We start from the raw sequence: 19,123 nt of genomic DNA, 5'->3' as shown, positions 1-19,123 counted from the left end.
CTACTATTTGTCAGTGACTTTAATAAAAGGTGGGACCACAGCAGTAAGCAAATCAGTGAACTCCCCTTTTTATGGAGTATCCATCACAGCAGTTAGAAACAGAGAATATAAACAGCTAAGTATATACTGTGTCAGAGATGATAAGAAGAACGAAGCCGGAGTTCCCGTCGTGGTGCAGTGGTTAACGAATCCGACTAGGAACCATGAGGTTGCGGGTTCGGTCCCTGCCCTTGCTCAGTGGGTTAAGGATCTGGCGTTGCCGTGAGTTGTAGTGTAGGTTGCAGACGCAGCTCGGATCCCACGTTGCAGTGGCTCTGGCGTAGGCAGGTGGCTACAGCTCCGATTCGACCCCTAGCCTGGGAGCCTCCATATGCCACAGGAACAGCCCTAGAAAAGGCAAAAAGACAAAAAAAAAAAAAAAAGAATGAAGCCAAATGAGGGGATAAAAAGGGATAATGGTTGAGGAGGCGCTTCTATTTTACATAAGGTAGCCAGGGAAAAGCCCTCTGAATAAGTAGAGCAAAAACGTGAAAGAAGCAGGGGAGCTGTATCAATATCTGGGAGAAGAGGGATGGAGGCAGGGGTGTGATTGACTCGTTCAAGGAATCACATGAGGCCAGATAGATAGGGTCCAGGGGAACAATGAGAATTTGACAGATGATCAACTTGAAAAGTGGGTGGCAGAACAGTTAGACTTTACCTTGAGGGAAACAGGTAATCACTAGAGGGTTTTGCGTTAGAAGACACATGATCTGACTAACATCTTAGAAGGGTCATTCCCATTACTGTGTGAAGAAAAGACTAAGTAAAAAGGGGAAGCCTGAAGACTAACTGGAAAGCTAGTGAAATAGTACCAGTGAGAGGTGCTGGTGGACCGGGCTGGGATGGAAGTGAGGGATGGGGTGAGACTGGTTGTGGGGCAGAAGAAAGAGGAAACCAGCATAAATCCAAGGCTTTGGTAGAAAAGAGTTACCATTTAGTGAAAAAAAGGAGGACTATGAAGGGACGAATTTCAAGGGAATCAAGAGTTTGGTTTGGACCCATTAAGCATGAAGAAAGATAAAAGAGAGAAGGAGAGGTGGAAGAATAAGGGCTCAGGGTGGGTCACGAGAACAGGATATGTGGGGTGTTTCAGTGGTGGCCACAAAATCAAGAATCCTGTGACCGTACAACATGGGGGAATATAACCCAAATTTTGCAATCACTGAAAATGGAGTATAACCTTTAGAAATTGTATTAAAAAGAATATATGTACATATTTCCCCATAAAAGACAAAAGAAAATGTTTGCATAATAATCATGCCCTTCTTATCCATTGTTTCCTTTTGTAGTTTTTAGTTTAATTATCTCAGAGCCGGTTCCATATCATGATATCAATACGCCTCAGTGTTGTTAAGTTACAAGATATTATATCACATAGATGTGTGATATTTCAATGACAGCTTTTGATAGACATTCAATTTGTTTCCAGTATTTTGCTACTGCAAAAAAAAAATGATTCAATAAATGTGCTTGCTCATGTAAAAAACAAGAAAGAATCCTGTGCTGTGTGTAGAACTGACTGAGGTGGAGAGAGAATGAACTCCCAACACGAGGCAGAAGGAGAAGAGGAGTGTGGCAGGTCAGAGGTGAAGGCCAGATGCTCTCCTGACATCAGGAAGGGGGTGATTATGCAAACAACAGATAGGACATCCCCAGGCCCATGAGGCTATACCCCACATTTGCAGGGGAAGATGGCATGGTCACATTCAAAATTTTCATGTTTTGTATTCATGGCTTACTAAAAAAAGGAAAAAAGAAACCAAGGTAAAAATATTTCATAATTTGCTTAGCGTAGAGGTGAAAGGAGAAGGGAGAATCTGCACATGCTTTTCTCTTTTCTAGGTCAAATCAAGAGGTCTAGGAAGGGAGTTGCCACTGTGGCTCAGTGGGTTACGAACCCGACTAGTATCCATGAGGATGCAGGTTCGATTCCTGGCCTTACTCAGTGGGTTAAGGATCTGGTGTTGCTGTGAGATGTGGTGTAGGTTGCAGATGTGGCTCAGATCCCAAGTTGCTGTGGCTATGGTGAAGGCGGGCAGCTACAGCTCCAATTCGAGCCCTAGCCTGGGAACTTCCAGATGCTGCAAGTGTGGCCCTAAAAAGAAAAAAAAAAAGATGTCTAGGTAATCTCATACTTCTTCTTATAAGCAGGAATCAATCTGCATGTTGCCTCAAGTGGAAATAGGATTTGTTTTAAGCTGCTCTTTCAACCAGGATGGCGACTACCATTCACCTCCAAAGATGTCAGTGAGGGGGGGTGTGGTTGGCAATCAGAGAGGAGGAAGAAAGAAGGGGATTATTCTTATTGTGGAAACATGGTGGAAAGAAAATCCAGGGCGTCAGATTAAAGGATGTTCTATGTCATAGCTATCATACTACTGCTAATGACATTATTCAAGATAAGAAAATTGCAGCCAATCAAAATACCCACCTCAGCCTCTGAAAGGTGTTTCAATAATCAAAACAGTTTTTCGCAGGTAGGGGTGTAATCATTAGAGACAATGTGACCATAAATGAATGAGTTGAAGCTATGACACAGCACTGTACTCACCACTTGTACAAAAGTGCATGAGCTCATGAATTGTAGCTAGACGTTTCGTACTGTTCCGTGGCGGGGGGAGGGGGAATTCAAGGAATTCCCACAGTGGCAACTTGGACTGCATCTCCTGCTCAATTTGAACTGGATCAAAATTCTTTAGGTCCTGATGAAAAAGAGGAACATGACGGAAGACGTTAAAGTAAGCTGTCAAGTGCCTTATGCATATGGAGAAGGCAAAACATGATACCTTTGCTCTCATTATTTTCGAACAGGGGAAATCAAGGGTAATTGGGGAAGACAAACTGTTAGTACTTTGCTGACAGTCCAAAAAAAAGCTAGTTCTCACTTTGCCAGAGGTTCCTGGTACACAGAAATGATGGATTCCTCATTCACAGTGACAAACTGCCAAAATCTCAAATATATTCCTCTCTCCCTTCGGAGATCTTTTTCTGGCCTCCACTAGTTTGTTCCCCTCCCCCCATATTAGCAGATATATAAAGCAAAGAACCATTCGATTTTAATGCAAATTTGGTGTAGTCACAATCATTTTAATAGTTAATCGGACCACTATACTTAGGACAGTTTTCTTTGAGGATGTAATTTCTCCCTGACCCATTTCTGTTTCCTGAGATTCCCCCTTTGCAAGCAGGTACCCACTTTGTACATTATTTTTAATTAGTACCAGTATAGCTATCTAATTAAGATTCCTTCAATGGAATCATTACCAATGAGCTTTCTTGGATCCATTTAGCTGCAGGTTGACCTTGGTTAATTACCTTTAGCACGTACTTCTTATGGGCGTGGGCATCGTGATAGTTCAGTAGGAGAGGGCCTTTGGGCACTGGTTTGCTTTCATTTTCTTCTTCAGATAAGAATATTTCATGGAGATTCTATTCAAGTGAAAATTATATTGATTTAAAGAGAGAATCCAGGCATTCCCATCATGGCACAGTGGTTAACTAATCTGACTAGGAACCATGAGGTTGCGGGTTCCATCCCTGGCCTTGCTCAGTGGGTTAAGGATCCAGCATTGCCATGAGCTGTGGTGTAGGTTGCAGACCGTGGCTCGGATCCCATGTGGCTGTGGCTCTGGTGTAGGCCGGCAGCTACAGCTCCAATGGGACCCCTAGCCTGGGAACCTCGATGTGCCACAGGTGCGGCCATAGAAAAGGCAAACAGACAAGGAAGGAAGGAAGGAAGGAAGGAAGGAAGGAAGGAAGAAAGAAAGAAAGAAAGAAAGAAAGAAAGAAAGAAAGAAAGAAAGAAAGAAAGAAAGAAAGAAAGAAAGAAAGAAAGAAAGAAATTAGAAAGAATCCATACTTTTCCGAAGCACGCATGCTTTGCTTTGGGGATTTCTCATGCCCTCTGACCTTTTTCTCCCTCTCTGTCAGACAGAGAGAGGGCAGGATGGACACAATGTGAGCTGCGAGTCTGTGGTCCAGCCCATCTGCTCTGGGAGGCGGCTCCACCAGACTGGGTGGGACGAGGTCTTCTTCACTTGCCACAACCTGTTGATGTATAGAGTTGGAAGGAATTGGTGTCATGGTCAGCTCCTCCCTCACATTCATGTATTTTCACTGCTTTTCATAAATACAAGGGAGTTTCTGTCAATGAAGTATAGTGATTTTACAAAGTGGCAGTGTAACTATAAGAGACTAACAAAATAAAAGGGAAATGCTTTTTAATCCATGCATTAACATATGTATCATTTTTAATACATATATTAGAATAACACAAGATGCAAATGGTAAACAAGAAAATACCAGATAACTATGAATATAGAAGCCAGATAACTATGAATATAGTATTTCTTAATGATTTTACTTTCTCCTAAAGCACCCAAAGCTGTACTCTCACATCTTCAGATTCGGTAAATATTTATTGAGTACCTACCACTGCCACACACTGTGTGGGGCATCCTCGCATACATTACCTCATTTAGACTTGCAGCAATATTGCTGAGTAGACAGCACTTCCCATTTTTCAGAAATGGAACCAGGATGAGTGAAATTAGGTGACTGGCTCAAGTCCAAGGCTACTTAGTGGGGAGGAACTAGGGTTCAGGTCAAGTTCTCAAGATAGAAATGTTACAGGTTGTGAAATCAGTAAAGGGTAATATTCCCTTTTATACGGAGAGAGAGGTCTAGAAAGATTAACTGCCTTGTTTAATTTTACATGGTTGACAAAGGAAGTTCAAATATAATCGACAGGCACCTAATTTTATCATTTTCCTCTTCACCTTTAATAGTAAAATCACCCTCTTTGACTTCACATCTGTCTATGGGATTTCTCAATCTTGAAACTTAGGACCTTTAGACCAGATGATTTTTGTCCTGGGGGCTATCTTGTGCACTTGAGAATGCTTAGCAGCATCCCTGGCCTCTGCTCATCTGATGCCAATTGTACCCCTCCAACTGTGTGGCAACCAAAAATATCCCTGGACATTGTCAAGTGTCCCCTGAGAGGCATGCTCCTTCTTGGGAACAATAACAAAATAGTCTTATACTCTTTGCTGATTGTCAACATTTTTCTTTTTCAAGAGTCACTCCTGTCTCCACTTTCTATCTTCCTACCACCTCTTGGACCCACTCCAAGAGACCACGCAGAATGCTCCATCTCTGAAATGTTAAACTTGAATACCTCCTTTTATAAAATCTCACCCAATTTCCCTTATATTTCAATTTTTCATTCCTTCATCATCAAGCATTTATTCAGCATTTATTCATTCAGTATCTATTATTGAAGCCTTCAGTGTGTCAGGCACTGAGCTTACCAACTGTCCCCTTTGGTACCTAAAAAATAGTAGATGGTTAATAAATGTTTGTTGCTTTGAGTGGAGTTGAGTAAAACAAGGAAGATTAAGATAAATAAAATGATGATACTGTAAGCCCAACAGCACTGTTGAATTCTTACAGGTTAATTGATATAATAAAACTATTAATCTTTCAAAGGCCTCATGGGGTAATTAAAAGCAAATATGGGAGTTCCCATTGTGGCTCAGTGGTTAATGAACCTGACTAGTATCCATGAGGTCATGGGTTTATCCCTGGCCTTGCTCAGTGGGTTAGGGATCTGGTGTTGCTCTGAGCTGTGGTGTAGGTCACAGACAAAGCTCGGATCCTGAGTTGGTGTGGCTGTGGCTGTGGCTGGCAGCTGTAGCTCCGACTTGACCCCTAGCCTGGGAATCCCCACATGCTGTGGGTGTGGCCCTAAAAAGACAAAAAGGAAAAAAAAAAGCAAGCAATTATGAGTGTTTGCCTAATTGATTAGAAAACTAAAGCAGCCAACAAACATAAAAATGTATACTGGAGGTAACACTGATGACAGAGCCTAATGTTTTAATATTCATCAAGGTAAAGCAGTGTGTTACACACATGAAATAAGAACAACAATAGGCAGTTATAAAAAGGACTTGGAGAACTTATAAATTAAAAACATTAATGTTGAAACAAAACATCAATAACAGACTGGACTCCACTGGAGAATGAATTAGTTGGAAATTTAACCTGGAATTCTCCAATGGAAAAAAAACTGCAAGAAAATTTAAAACACATGGAGGAAAAAGTCAAAAATTCCAACATTCATCTCATAATAATTAGGATAAATCAATAGAAATAATATTTGAAGATGTAATTTAAGTGAGAAAATACATAGTGTCTACTATGGGTTAGGTGTGCTTGTTGTGTGCAGAGAGTGATAAATAAGACTAGATTAGGTCCCTGCTTGCATGGAACTTCTATTCTCGTGGGAAGAAGGTGAGACATAAAGCAAGTAAATATTTTTAAAAGAGCAGTTGTTGATAAGAAAATGAAAGGAGGTGCAGCAGTAGAGGAATGCTCTGGGTTGTGGGCTTTCTTTAGATCAGATGCTCGGAGAAAGCCTATCTCAGGAACGCCACTTCCCCTGGGGACTGAAAGACAAGGAGTATCCAGCAGGCAGACATGGGGGAGCAAAACTTTCTAAGGAGAGAAGTTGGAGGAACAAACAAGGTGGAATTAGGGTATGTGAGGAAAAACCAGAAGATCTGTGTAGATGACCAATAGTAAGAGAGAGAGACAGTGTGTGGTTGGGGGCAGGAGATGAGAGGACAGGAACAGCCCAGAACCATATTTTTAGGGTCTTTATTATGCACCAGCACAAGGTAATTTTGACTTTCCTCAGAATGTGATCCCAAACCACATTATAATCCTTTAGATCATAAAGACAATGATAAAACAAAGACAGATCTATAGATAGCCTTGCATTATCAACTATAAAGATAAAACTCTAAAGACTTCCCAAAAGAAAAAACAGATTACGTACAAAGGAAAAAGCGTCAGATTGACATCAGACTTCTCATAAGCAACATTAGCAGGAAGACCACACACAGCAACGCTATCAATACCCTTGGCCACGTAGACTGATGAGGTTCAAAAGTCGTTTCTGACCGTTTCTACTTGGACCAGTTACTTAACCTTTTCATGCTCCAATTTCCTTATCTGTCAAGTGGGGAATAAAAATAATTCCTGCCCCATAGAGTTGTTCTCAGGATTAAATGAGTCGATTAGTAGTAAACTCTTTCCAAATGTATATACAACACTCAAAAACATTGACAACGTGCACCAGGTCACACAGGAAGTTCGCTAAGTTATAAAACGTTTTTAACATGCAGACCATCATGTATGGTGACCACGATGCATAACATTAGAAACGGACAAGAAACAGTGGAAATTAAAATGAAAGATTTAGAACTGAATACATTGAAAGCATTGTGACGTGGCCAAAGAAATACTCAAAAGAAAATGCGCAGCCTTAAGTACAGTGAAGAGACCGAAAACAAACAATCCAATTAAAGTAAAATAGGAAATAAACCCAAAGAAAGTAGAAGGAAGCAAATAATAAACATAAATGAAAAAATTACTAACACAAAAAGTAAAAATGAATCAATGAAACAAAATTCTGATCTTTGAAAAGGCCAACAATTGATATACCATTGACAACTGTGATCAAGAAAAGAGGGTACCAGGAGTTCCCACTGTGGCTCAGTGATTAAGAACCCTTCTAGTATCCATGAAGATGTGGGTTCGATCCCTGCCCTTGCTCAGTGGGTTAAGGATCCAGTGCTGCCGTGAGCTGTGGTGCAGGTTGCAGACGCGGCTTGGATCCCGCATTGCTGTGGCTCTGGTGTAGGCTGGCGGCTACAGCTCTGATTGGACCCCTAGACTGGGAACCTCTATATGCCACAGGTGTGGCCCTAGAAAGGATAAAAAGACAAAAAAAAAAAAAAAAGAACTTTTATGATATTGATATCTCATAAAATAAAATGGACATTTTAAAAATATGAATAATCAGAGTTCCCATTGTGGCTCAGCAGTTAACAAACCTGACAAGCATCCATGAGGACGAGGGTTCAATCCCTGGCCTCGCTCAGTGGGTTAAGGATCCAGCATTGCTGTGAGCTGTGGTGTAGGTCACAGATGTGACTCAGATCCCACATTGCTGAGGCTCTGGTGTAGGCTAGCAACTACAGCTCTGATTGGACCCCTAGTCTGGGAACCTACATGTGCCACTGATGCGGCCCTAAAAAGACAAAAAAAAAAAAAAAAAAAAAGAATGATTAAAAAACTGGCCTCAGAAGTGGGAAAATCTGATCAAATGTATAGAAGAAATTTTAAATGCAGTTGAAGACCATTAATCACCCCATTCACCTAACTCCTCTTTCTCTTCCATTAAAACACCACCAGAGGGTTTTAATGGATATGCCTACCAAAACTCCAGCAAATGTTATATAAATCATTCTAGAGAACAGCAAAAGAAAGAGGATTGAAGCTGATAAGGCAAATTTTAGCTTTATTCAAAATGCTCTTTTTTAAAATTATTTTTATTTTATTTTATTTTTGGGGGGCGACACCTGCAACATATGGAAGTTTCCAGGCTACGGGTCAGATTGGAGCTACAGTGCCAGCCTATGCCACAGCCACAGGCAAGCCACATCTGTGACCTACACTACAGCTCACAGCAATGCGGGATCCTTAAACCCACTGAGGGGGGCGAGGGATCAAAACTGCATCCTCATGGATACTAGCTGTGTTTATTTCCACTGAGCCACAGTGGGAACTCCCTATCCAAAATGTTCTAATCTTTGTATGGGAGGATGCATTCAGGTATTATGAGCATAATTTCAAAATAGGTTTTTAAAAATTTTTAAATTAAAATATAGTTGATTTACAATGATCTGTCAATTTCTGCTGTACAGCAAAGTGACCCAGTCATACATATATATACACATTCTTTTTCTCATATTATCTTCCATCATGTCTATCACAAGTGATTAGATATAGTTCCCTGCAAACAAAAAAAAAAAAAAAAAAAGGGAAGCAAAGGGAGATGACGTGATTGATTCGAGGTTTGCCCACCTGCGAAGAAAGCTTCAGCAAGTGTCCACCCACCTGTTCCAGCATACAGTGCAGTATCAAGGGCACAGAAATGAATTCTTCTGGAATTGGATTCAGCAGATCGTTGTAATATCTCATGTCTACTTCATTTGTGATGATGGAAGCCACTGTAAAAGATACAAAGTATCATCGTTCAACCACGTGTTCTGTTTCCTTTATCAAAATCATATCCACCAAGTGATTTTTTTTGAAAAAGAATTAAAATTTATTGTTTATTTTTTAGAAAACCATTGATCTTTAAATAAAAAATGAATTCACCAGCATATTCCAACTATGATCATGCCCTGAAAAATGTAGGCTCTGTAGGTGGAGAGAGAAATGAAAGCAACATCAAGGGCCATCATTCCTTAAAGGACCAGCTCCTGGCATGGATCTTCCAGCAACAGGTTTTATACATGCCTGGTGGTGGTGGTGGTGGTGGTGCTGGGCCTGGAGCTTGCAGCTCTTCATATTGCTGTGTTTTCTTCTTTCCAGGGATAGTAGCAACAGTTTGTAGAGGCTGAAAGGAGAAGAGTTTAAAAGAAACAACTGAAATATCCAGCTGAGAGAAGCTTTCCTCCAATGCTGGCATGATGGACTCTGACGGGATTCTGAGATTGTATGATTGTGTTCATACCACAAAATCATTTGCTAATATTAGGATAAATCAATGGGTTTTGTCTGAGAACAGAAAGAAGTTAATGGGAAGGGGCATTTTTCAGCTTTTCCTAGTAGAGGCCATTCAACAACTTCCAGGAAATGGAAGGAATAATGGGGCAAAAAACCCCCCAAATCTCCCTGGGGTTATTTAGAGTCATGCCATTCTCCCTCTTGGAATCCTTCAATGGTTCCCCATTGCCTTCAGGATAAAACCCAAACTCTTGAGCTTAGCACCAAAGAACATTCTGGCTGCCGCCTTTCCAGCCCCTATTGCCGCTCTCCCTTTTGCAGGAATGGCCTGGGAGCACAGCCCCATCCCCGTGGTGTGGTTCTGGCCATAATACTTCTTTTCTTTGGCCATCACATCTTTGTGTATCTTTGCCCCTTTCTTAAGAATATGACTCTGTCGCTGTCCCAGGTCAGGTTTCACCCGGGCAGTTCACCCTCAGCCTCCACCACCTCACTTATCCTTCCTGGTAAGGTCTTTCTGATGCCCATCTCTCCACCCTTCTCCTCCCAGGATCAGGTTAGCTGCCATGCTTCTCGCTTCTCCTGCGATCTCAGCTGACTCGTCTCACAGCACTCACCACTCGAGGTTGAAACCGCCTCTACCTTGAGCGCCATCCCCTTTAAAGGCTGACCTCAATGAGGCAGACGGGGGCTGGGTCTTGTTCCTGGTTGTATTGCTAGCACCTGGGACAGTGCTAGCACCTGGGACAGTGCCAGCACCTGGGACAGAGCCAGCACACGGTAGGTGCTAAATAAACATGGTGATCAGTTATTAATATCCCTCCTCGTTCCAGATGTTATTTTATTGCACCACGACTGAAATGTGGGTCCTAGCATCATCTCTGCGTGCAGACAGTTGGGGAGCTTCATAAAGCCCCCACCACATGGATGGTCTTTAATGCTGTGCTGGGGGCCTTTCCCTGATCCCACCCTCATCCATTAAATCCCAGCTGGCAGTGTTCTCTTGCTACCAGTATTTATGTGATTTTTTTTTCTTCATGTTTTACAAATGTGAAAATTAAGGTTCAGTGGCTTGTTCAGCCCACTAAGACATTCAAGCATGTGCCTACCTCAGAAATTGACATAGCTGCTAAGACAGGTTTCTCACTAACCACCTGTGGGACATGAATAAGCCGCATGCTTTCCAAATAGTGCTGGTGCTGCCTTTTCCAATCCAGGGTGTCGTACATCAAACAGGCAATATTTTCAAAAATTTCGGTGCCCAATTCCAGCTACAGGTGAGAGAATTAATGACATTAGTTAATCGTTTCATGGTGTTGGGATCAGATGTTTGGTTTGTATCTCCCGTATAGCCAAACCCATCACTTTTTTTATGGAGAAGCACCTCCCCAAATCGCTGAATCCCAGCCATGGTAATCAAGTCTTCATTTGCAGAATCCTCCCAGCCCTTCTTGCTCATCACGACGCAGACTGTTCCCTTTGGAGGGACCGAGGGCTGCCTAATAGTGTAAGAGCCTAATTAGGGCTTCATTGAAGTGAAAAGAGCCCCATTCATTACTTTCAGCAGTGTAGTCAATTTTTGAGGCTTCTCCATTGCTAAAGCAACGTGATAGGCAGTTTCCATATCCTCAGCCCCAGACAAGCTGTGGGGGATCTCTTACTTGGTGACACAAGAAGTGCAAGTGGAGGGAGTTCCCTGGTGGTCTAGTGATTAGGACTCAGGGCCTTCACTGCTGTGGCCCCGGATCCCACCTCAAACCACTGCATGCCACAGCCAAATTAAAAAAAAAAATCACAATGGCAATCACCACTCAGGTACGCTGCAGCATGTAATTAGGATTTCTTCCTTCCCTCCCTGCCTCCTTTCTTTTCACCTGTGCCTCCTTTAGGGAAGAAACTCTAAGACATCCTGATAGATTTGTACTGCTATAATACCCACGAGTTTAATGATCTGGCACGCTGATCCAATACCTCTATTACCTGGGGTTTCCTTTCCAGAAGTGGAAAAGCACTGTTATCCCTAGGTGTGTCTGCTTGAAAGCAGAGAAGGATTAAGTCGGCTCATCCTATGTCCGAGTTGAAGCTGTAAGGCAGTGTGAGAAAGCTCCTGGTGTGGCCAGGAGATCACAGTCTGGCGAGAGTCCAGGGAAGGACCCCGCCTTGCCCATCCTCACAGCACAGCCGCCAGTCTGGGCTTCACGTATCCGCTCTAAGCCTGAGAATTCTTCAGTTAAGCTTCAACTTGATATGCTTTGCCCAGCTTCTGGCATGTAAACACGTTTTTGTTTGTTTGCGTTTATAAGATATCTACTAAAAACTTCTGCCCAATTATCCCTTAGCTTAACTGGTTAATTTATTTTTAAATCAAACAGCAAATTGCTTGCTAAAAGCCAGAAAATTATTTCAGCAAGCAAGGTCTTAACTTGAGATGTTGCAGATGTCCACGAGCAGTTAGCACTTCTTGATGGGCATTTATTTGATGTGAAGCTTTCATTACCTGGGCTCAGAGGAAATGCAGGCTGCTTGTTTGCAGCCAAAGGTACTAATGCTTTCCTTCTTCCAGGGAGGAAGAAGATGAGCTGGCTGGCTCCCGGCTTGGATAAGAGGCCATTATCAACTTACAGATAGAGATGAGAGTAGGTTATCTTGTACCTATACCATGTAGTCTACTTGTACTGGAAATAGGCTTATTTCTTCCATATTTCTTAGGTGATCCTAAGTTTATTTTAATTTAACTTTTTTCATGGCTTCACTCACAGCATATGGAAGTTCCTGGGCCAGGGATTCAATCTGAGCTGCAGCTGTGACCTACGCCATAGCTGTGGCAATGTCTGATCCTTTAACCCAGTATGAAGGGCCAGGGATCCAACCTACACCTCTGCAGCTGCCCGAGCCACTGAGTCAGATTCATAATCCACTGTGCCATCACAGGAACTCCTGTGATCCCAAGTTTAAAATGAATGTGTTGCAGTTCCCATTGTGGCTCAGCAGAAACAAATCTGACTGGCATCCATGAGGATGCAGGTTCAATCCCTGGCCTCGCTCAGTGGGTAAGGATCCAGAATTGTCATGAGTTGTGTAGGTTGCAGAAGCGGCTTGGACCTGACATTGCTGTGGCTGTGGCATAGGCCAGCGGCTACAGCTCCGATTGACCCCCAGCCTGGAAACCTCGATATGCCATGGGGGGGGGGGGAATGTGGCCCTAAAAAGCAAAAAGATAAAATAAAATAAAATAAAATAAAATAAAATAAATTTGTTCTTCAGTATTATATCCAATGGCCTCTTCTGGAACCTCACTCTATGACTAAACTGCTTTCAAGGCTTTCTTGCCTCCTCATCCTCTGTGCAGGGTTGCTCACTCACAAACCATACCTCACAGAGGCATGCCTAGACTCTACAAGGCTCCTGTCATCAGACCCAGACTGCAGCCCTGGCTTGAAGAAGATGGTCAATAACTACTTGCAAAGCGACTGATAGAAAATCAGTGTGTCCAGCTGTGCAGCACAGTCCTCAATGGTTCCTTAGACAGATGACATTTTCACTCCTGACAGTTGCCTTCATGGCCCAACTAGAGACCCTAGACGTTCATCTTCTAGTTCCAAAGTCAGGAATGTTCTACCACAACTAGTATTTCAAACTGATAATACTTTTTCAACATGAAATTTCTCAACTTTTGTTGCCATTTAAACTCTTCCACTTGAATTGCTGCCATGATGCACTGGGTAAAGAATTTGACTGTCACAGCTGGGGTCGCTGTGGAGGTACAGGTTCAATCCCAATCATGGTACAGTGGGTCAAAGCATCCAGGGTTGTGGCAGCTGTGGCTTGAATTCAGTCCCTGACCTGGGACTTTCCATATGCCACAGACGTGGCCATAATTTTTTTTTAAAACAAAAAGTATAAAAAACTCTTTCACGCTCTATTTTTTTAAAAAGAAAATATAGCCATATTCACTCTCCTTAAAAATGGAGTGATTAAATTCTAATGAGTAGAAAATTGTTAACACTGGAGTAGGAAGCAGAATGCTGGGAATGACGCTGGGTCTTCGGGAGTCACAATTGTGTGCCTTGCTGTTCACACCTGTTTACTGAGGTCTTCTACCTCGAGGCATTTCCGCTCCTCTCAGCCAATGCCTGGGGAGTAAATCAGACACAGAGAAGGAGCCCCAGCTAGAGCAGGAGCAGAAGGTTCTGGCTTTGAGGCTGCCTTAGAAGACTCTTAGAATTGCCACCTCTGAATTATGATTCAGGATCAGCATGGCTGGGATCTCCTATGGTCTGTTGAACTAAGTTCTTGACAAGGTTTGTGGCCAGAACTTGGCCCAAATGAGAGGAGGATGGTCCCCACAAAACGTTAATTGGTGGACGTGGGTTTTTGTTAGATGCAGGTTTTTATGTTCTTGAGAGAAGAGCTGGTCTCTTGTAGAGAAAGGGTAGAAAGCTGCCTTTGAGATGGGGTTTCAAGATCCCAGGGATACAGCCTCCTTCCCAAACATACGTCACATTGGCGGGGCCCAATCTAGGATTCCAATAAAACAGAGTGCAATATTCAAAGTTCGACACGACGTGGAATGCCCGTATCTCTGCGATAAGGAAACAGGGCCCAACCTAATATGAAGCAGCAGAGGACAGATGGACTCTTTTATGAGTTCAGGATTAGGAAGCTGGGGAGTGAGAGGCAAAGCAGGAAGGAGGAAGAGATCAGATGAAGGTGCAGGAGGAGGCAAAGCAAAGGGAGTCTCAGCATTCAGTTTCGTCTACATCAAGCTCTGCCTTCCGCCAAGCTTTTCTACATTCAGCTTTGTTTTCCACGTAGAAGCTGAGGCTAAATATTTATGCTCACCATTGGCGAGGTGTCAGACTCAAGTGTTCTATTGCTATATGTGACACCTCTGCCTTATGTTGACAGCTGTATAACTCAAACTGATCAATCCATTGCTTCTTATGCAAACCCTGTCCATCCTTCAAGGTTCAGATCTCGGCGACCTTCCAGTGTTTTCACTTACTTCACCAAGTGCACATGCATCTCAAGGGAACAGAATCAGGGGCTCTCATAGGGAGAAGCATCCATGCCCCAGTCCTTGGCACCCTACCTTTTGGCTCAGAAACTGTTGCAGGCTTTGATCTCACTCTTCTCGTCTTAGACAGCCAGGTTTGGGGGTTGTTGTTTGTTTGTCTGCTGGCAGCTACCCCAGCCACTATCCAGACACCCGTCCTCCTCCTCCACCCTGCTTTTTCCAGCTCCCTTCAGTGCATATTTCATATGGTCCCTCTTCAGGACTCTGCTTCAGTTCAATTTCTTTGGAAGCTGATACATATTGCCCTGCAGGGATTCAACACTTCTGGGCCCCTGTTTGTTGAGAGTGAATCAGATAGAAACCTGAGAGGTCTCTTTTTTAAAAAACAGGAATGCGTGGATATCTTCCTCAACATCTGTGATAAGTAGTTGCTCAATATATATATTTTTTGTCTTTTTAGGGCTACACCCGTGCCATATGGACGTTCCCAGGCTAGGGGTCAAATCAGAGCTGTAGCTGCCAGCCTACACCACAGCCAGATACAATGCCAGATCTAAGCCACACCTGTGACCTATACCACGGCAATGCTGGATCCTTAAACCACTGAGTGAGGCAAGGGATCAAACCTGCCTCCTCATGGATGCTAGTCAGATTCATTTCCACTGAGCCACAATGGGAACTCCAATATTCTTTTCAAAAAACACCCTCATATAGCTAGCATTTGCTACTTTTCAAAGAATCTCATTTTTTATTTTTCTGAATGAATAGGCAACTTGGAGTGTTTCACACACAGAGCACATAGCTGGATGGCGCTTTGAACACTGCTGCTCTGTTCCATGGTTTTGGTCTTGCCTCTCTGCAAACACCTCAGTAGCAGGGGCCAATTAATTCTCTCGGGAAATGTCTGCTAATTGTTGGGCTGGGGTCAAGTCAATACATTAAGATAGACCTTGTTTGGCAAATATACTAAAAGTATGACTTTGGCAATAAAAGCAAGGGCCTAGAAGAGCAATGTTTTGAATAGATATATAAAAAAAGAGAAAGACAATGTAATTCAACAAACTGTGAAATTTACTATTTTTACAATTAATACATATTGGGACTCTACTACTTAGAACATTGTTAAGGTGTAAAGCAATGTGACATGGCACCAAATAAAATAATTACCATCCTTCATCTTCATCTATATCTTATTTGTTGTTATTAATTCCTACAGAAAAAGCTGAAGAACCAGGTCATAACCATTATTGGACATTCAATAATGACCCTGAAGGTGAAGGCGCCGGGCACAAAGCCTTCTCTATAGTCAGTGATGAATAAACATCTGGGAGTGAATGGATGGGTAAATGGAATCACAGTGTCACATAGTCAAACCACTCCCTCTCATTAATGCATGTACTAACCAGCATCTTGCTGTCTGACCAGTCAGATGGGAAGTCATCAGCCTTGACCATGTATTCAAGCCGAGCAACATCAAAGAGATTTGTTTCAGGTTTGTCATTATTCAGGATGGGTTCCAAGTACTTCCAGAAAATTTCAAGTTCTTTTATGCCATCCTCTTTCTTCAATTTGTCAGCTTCTATATCTATAAGAGCAACATATTTATACTACAAAATGACAGTGTTGAATTTCATCCCACTTTAGGTGGATAAGGTGAGTCATAGGCATTGCAAGATGTTTGCACAGTACCAGAAAATGCAAAGAAAGAAATGCCATTTTGAGACATGTTTGGACCTGGACTATTTATGAAATCAGAGGATTTTACATCTGAAACTGATATTTAATATGAGTTTTTCCCACCCTTTCATTTTATACTGGAGGCCCAGAAAGATTCTGATAAGGGCCCACATTTCAGAAGCTTCCCTCATTCTTAGACTGCCTCGAGAGAGGAGCAGTTTTTCCGACAAACATTTTTTTTTAATTATTATTTTAGTGTTTGCTGTACAGCTGGTTAGAAAAGCAGTTGATCCAGTTCTCCTTCCTACATGGCCAAAACCTAACGGGACCGACAACTGACGCTTCAGTTAAATTTTGGTCACGTTGAAATAGCTACTGGCTTCTCTGGGCATTTGAGCTCTGACTGCAAAATAACAAGAGTTTTCCAAAAAGTTATACTTGAAATTTTGTCTGACATATTTTGGTTTTGGCCAAATAGGTTCTACTTTTAAGATTTCATTATTCTACTGCAAAGTTTATTTTTCTATGGTTGTATTTTTATATATTAATTTTTTAATTTTTTTTTATTTTTTAAGAGAGAGAGACTATGGAACTTATGCAGCATTTTCTCATTGGCTTCAATAATAGTTATTTAGTGTTACAACTATCCCTTGAGATAGTCAGGAGTAGCTGGGGTTGAATCTCAACTCTTTCTTTTACTTAATAGCTGCCTCTAGATTGGGAGTCCTTTTTGGTAAAATGGAAATAATAAAACATATGTCCGAGGGTTGTCATGGAAACTGCATGAATCAACACACTTAAAGCCCTTAGCGCTGAGCCTAATCTCAAGGCCTGTGCCCAATAAATGGCAGCTATTATGATTACCAGGGGCCATCCATTTCTAACTTGGAGAAGAAATTTTTACAATGTTGTGTTACAGAAATTGGGACGTGGTTGTACAAGTTACAAAGCACTGGGCAAAGGATAGCATTAATAAATAAAGACAAAACAATAGCATGTGGCAAAAAGAGCTTGGACTTCCAGGTCACGCAGGCGTACAACGAATCCTAATTCTACTACCTAGAGTACACAGTAGGGTTTCGTGCCCATCCAACGTGGGGATCTATTGTAATTCCCTTAGATGAAGCCCCTGAGGCTCCAAAGGGCTCACTGGCAGTAGGTGGTTGGAACTTCATCCCACAGCTTCCTGGTCTAAGGCCTGGAAGATAAGCGCCTCAGATCTATCACAATAAGCCAGTCGCAAGGCAGAGCAAGAACCCAAGGCTATGACCTCCCTCGGGCCACGTGGTGACTGTGGCTTCTGGCAGAACAGATCATCTACAGTCCTAGCTCATGCTTAGGGTAAACGTTATAGATCAAATATCCCTGAGCAATGCAGTTGGATAACCAAGTCTATGTTCTCTGTGGCTACACAGGGGTATAATCACAGGGTACAAGGTGAATTTGCAAAACGTACACCACCTGGCTAGAGCAAGCAGCACAAAGAGCAAATCAAAGTTGTGCAAGGATTTACTAATGCATGTGTTGTACAACTATGTTTTGGACAGAAAATCGTATTTGTCCTTTAAGGGCAGGGGGTCATATGGAAGCATTCAGTACGTTGTGGAGCGGGCTGCATACCTTCTGGCTGAAGAAAACTTTCCTGCTGCTGGCTAACGGCGGCCAGGTGTGTCTGCAGAGGTTCATAATTCTCTGACGATATTTTAATCACGCTGCTTATGGGAATGCCAAGCTCAGTCATAATCGCCAAGAGCTGAGGATCGCTGAAGCCCACAGCTATAATGTAATGCTGGGCACCGTCGTCCGGCTCATCGTCTGTTCAAAATACCAGCGAGAAGAGTGGCCGTCGTTTTAAAAGAGAACAGGTTGCACTCCGCCAGTTCAATGGCTTCTATACATTATGCATGCGTTCACAATCCCTCTGGCTTGCCAAAAGCCGTCCAGTTGGCTGGAATGCAGTCATGTTGACTGGTTTTCATTATGGCCCTTCCAGGAAGAAGGCTGTGACCATTTTACAAAATATTAAATCACGTTTGCAAATGAGACAGAGGCGTAATAGGAGGACAGACATACATTGGGCCTGTCGTCATGGAAAATGTGTGCTTGGGTTTTTGTGAAGAGGAAAAAAAAAAAAGTTTAGGCTGTAATTTTTCTTGGTTCTAATCTCTTCTGAGCAACATCTGGCTTTACTCCTGAATTACGAGTAGCTGCAGCTTTGTGGTATTTTATAAGCAGAGGTGTTTACAGGAGCGGGAAATATTGAATATGACCATACACCCTAGCAAATCATTCTGTATATGTATGTCAATAGGTGTGAATGCTGAACATGGGTTATGTAGCAACTATATATTTATTGCTTTCCATTTAAAAACATATTGTGTATTTCCTAAAATTTTTCTCCTCTATTTTGTCCTGGCTACACAGTTTTAATAGAGTTTAAAACATGAGTTTACCCTAGAATGTGAGATTCTGGGAGGTGAGAATAATTGATGTACTCTAATATCAGTATGAGATAGTGTGTGAAAATATTACCTCTTATAATGGTCCATTGAGATTAATTTTAAAACTGTACAACAGACTTTTAATTTTCTTTTTTTTTTTTTTTTTGGTCTTTTCTAGGGCTGCACCCGTGGCGTATGGAGGTTCCCAGGCTAGGGGTCTAATTAGAGCTTAGCCACCAGCCTACACCAGAGCCACAGCAATGCAGGATCCGAGCCACGTCTGCAACTGACACCACAGCTCATGGCAATGCTGGATCCCTAACCCACTGAGCAAGGCCAGGGATCGAACCCTCAACCTCATGGT

The 19,123-nt window shown here is 42.4% G+C and overlaps 1 protein-coding gene across 1 annotated transcript in view; it reads right to left on the bottom strand.

The window, feature by feature from the left end:
- The window catches only part of SPAG17 (sperm associated antigen 17), a 233,596-nt gene that overhangs the window by 135,437 nt on the left and 79,036 nt on the right, over window positions 1–19,123 (bottom strand). The window contains exons 6-13 of the mRNA XM_085023443.1: window positions 17,939–18,133; window positions 16,045–16,226; window positions 10,734–10,895; window positions 9,415–9,514; window positions 9,010–9,122; window positions 3,952–4,089; window positions 3,358–3,471; window positions 2,594–2,744 (exon numbers count right to left, since the gene is read on the bottom strand). Of these exons, the coding sequence (XP_084879569.1) occupies window positions 2,594–2,744; window positions 3,358–3,471; window positions 3,952–4,089; window positions 9,010–9,122; window positions 9,415–9,514; window positions 10,734–10,895; window positions 16,045–16,226; window positions 17,939–18,133 (1,155 nt within the window). The remainder of the gene's footprint in view (window positions 1–2,593; window positions 2,745–3,357; window positions 3,472–3,951; window positions 4,090–9,009; window positions 9,123–9,414; window positions 9,515–10,733; window positions 10,896–16,044; window positions 16,227–17,938; window positions 18,134–19,123) is intronic.

This window comes from Sus scrofa, chromosome 4, assembly GCF_054392235.1.
Source record: "Sus scrofa isolate SSC_HxYL_T2T_F1_AM1 chromosome 4, Sscrofa_HxYL_maternal_Yorkshire_Landrace_v2.0, whole genome shotgun sequence".
Classification (NCBI taxonomy): Eukaryota; Metazoa; Chordata; class Mammalia; order Artiodactyla; family Suidae; genus Sus; species Sus scrofa.
The sequence above is the reverse complement of the archived record's forward strand: the minus strand, read 5'-3'. Positions and strand labels throughout refer to the sequence as shown.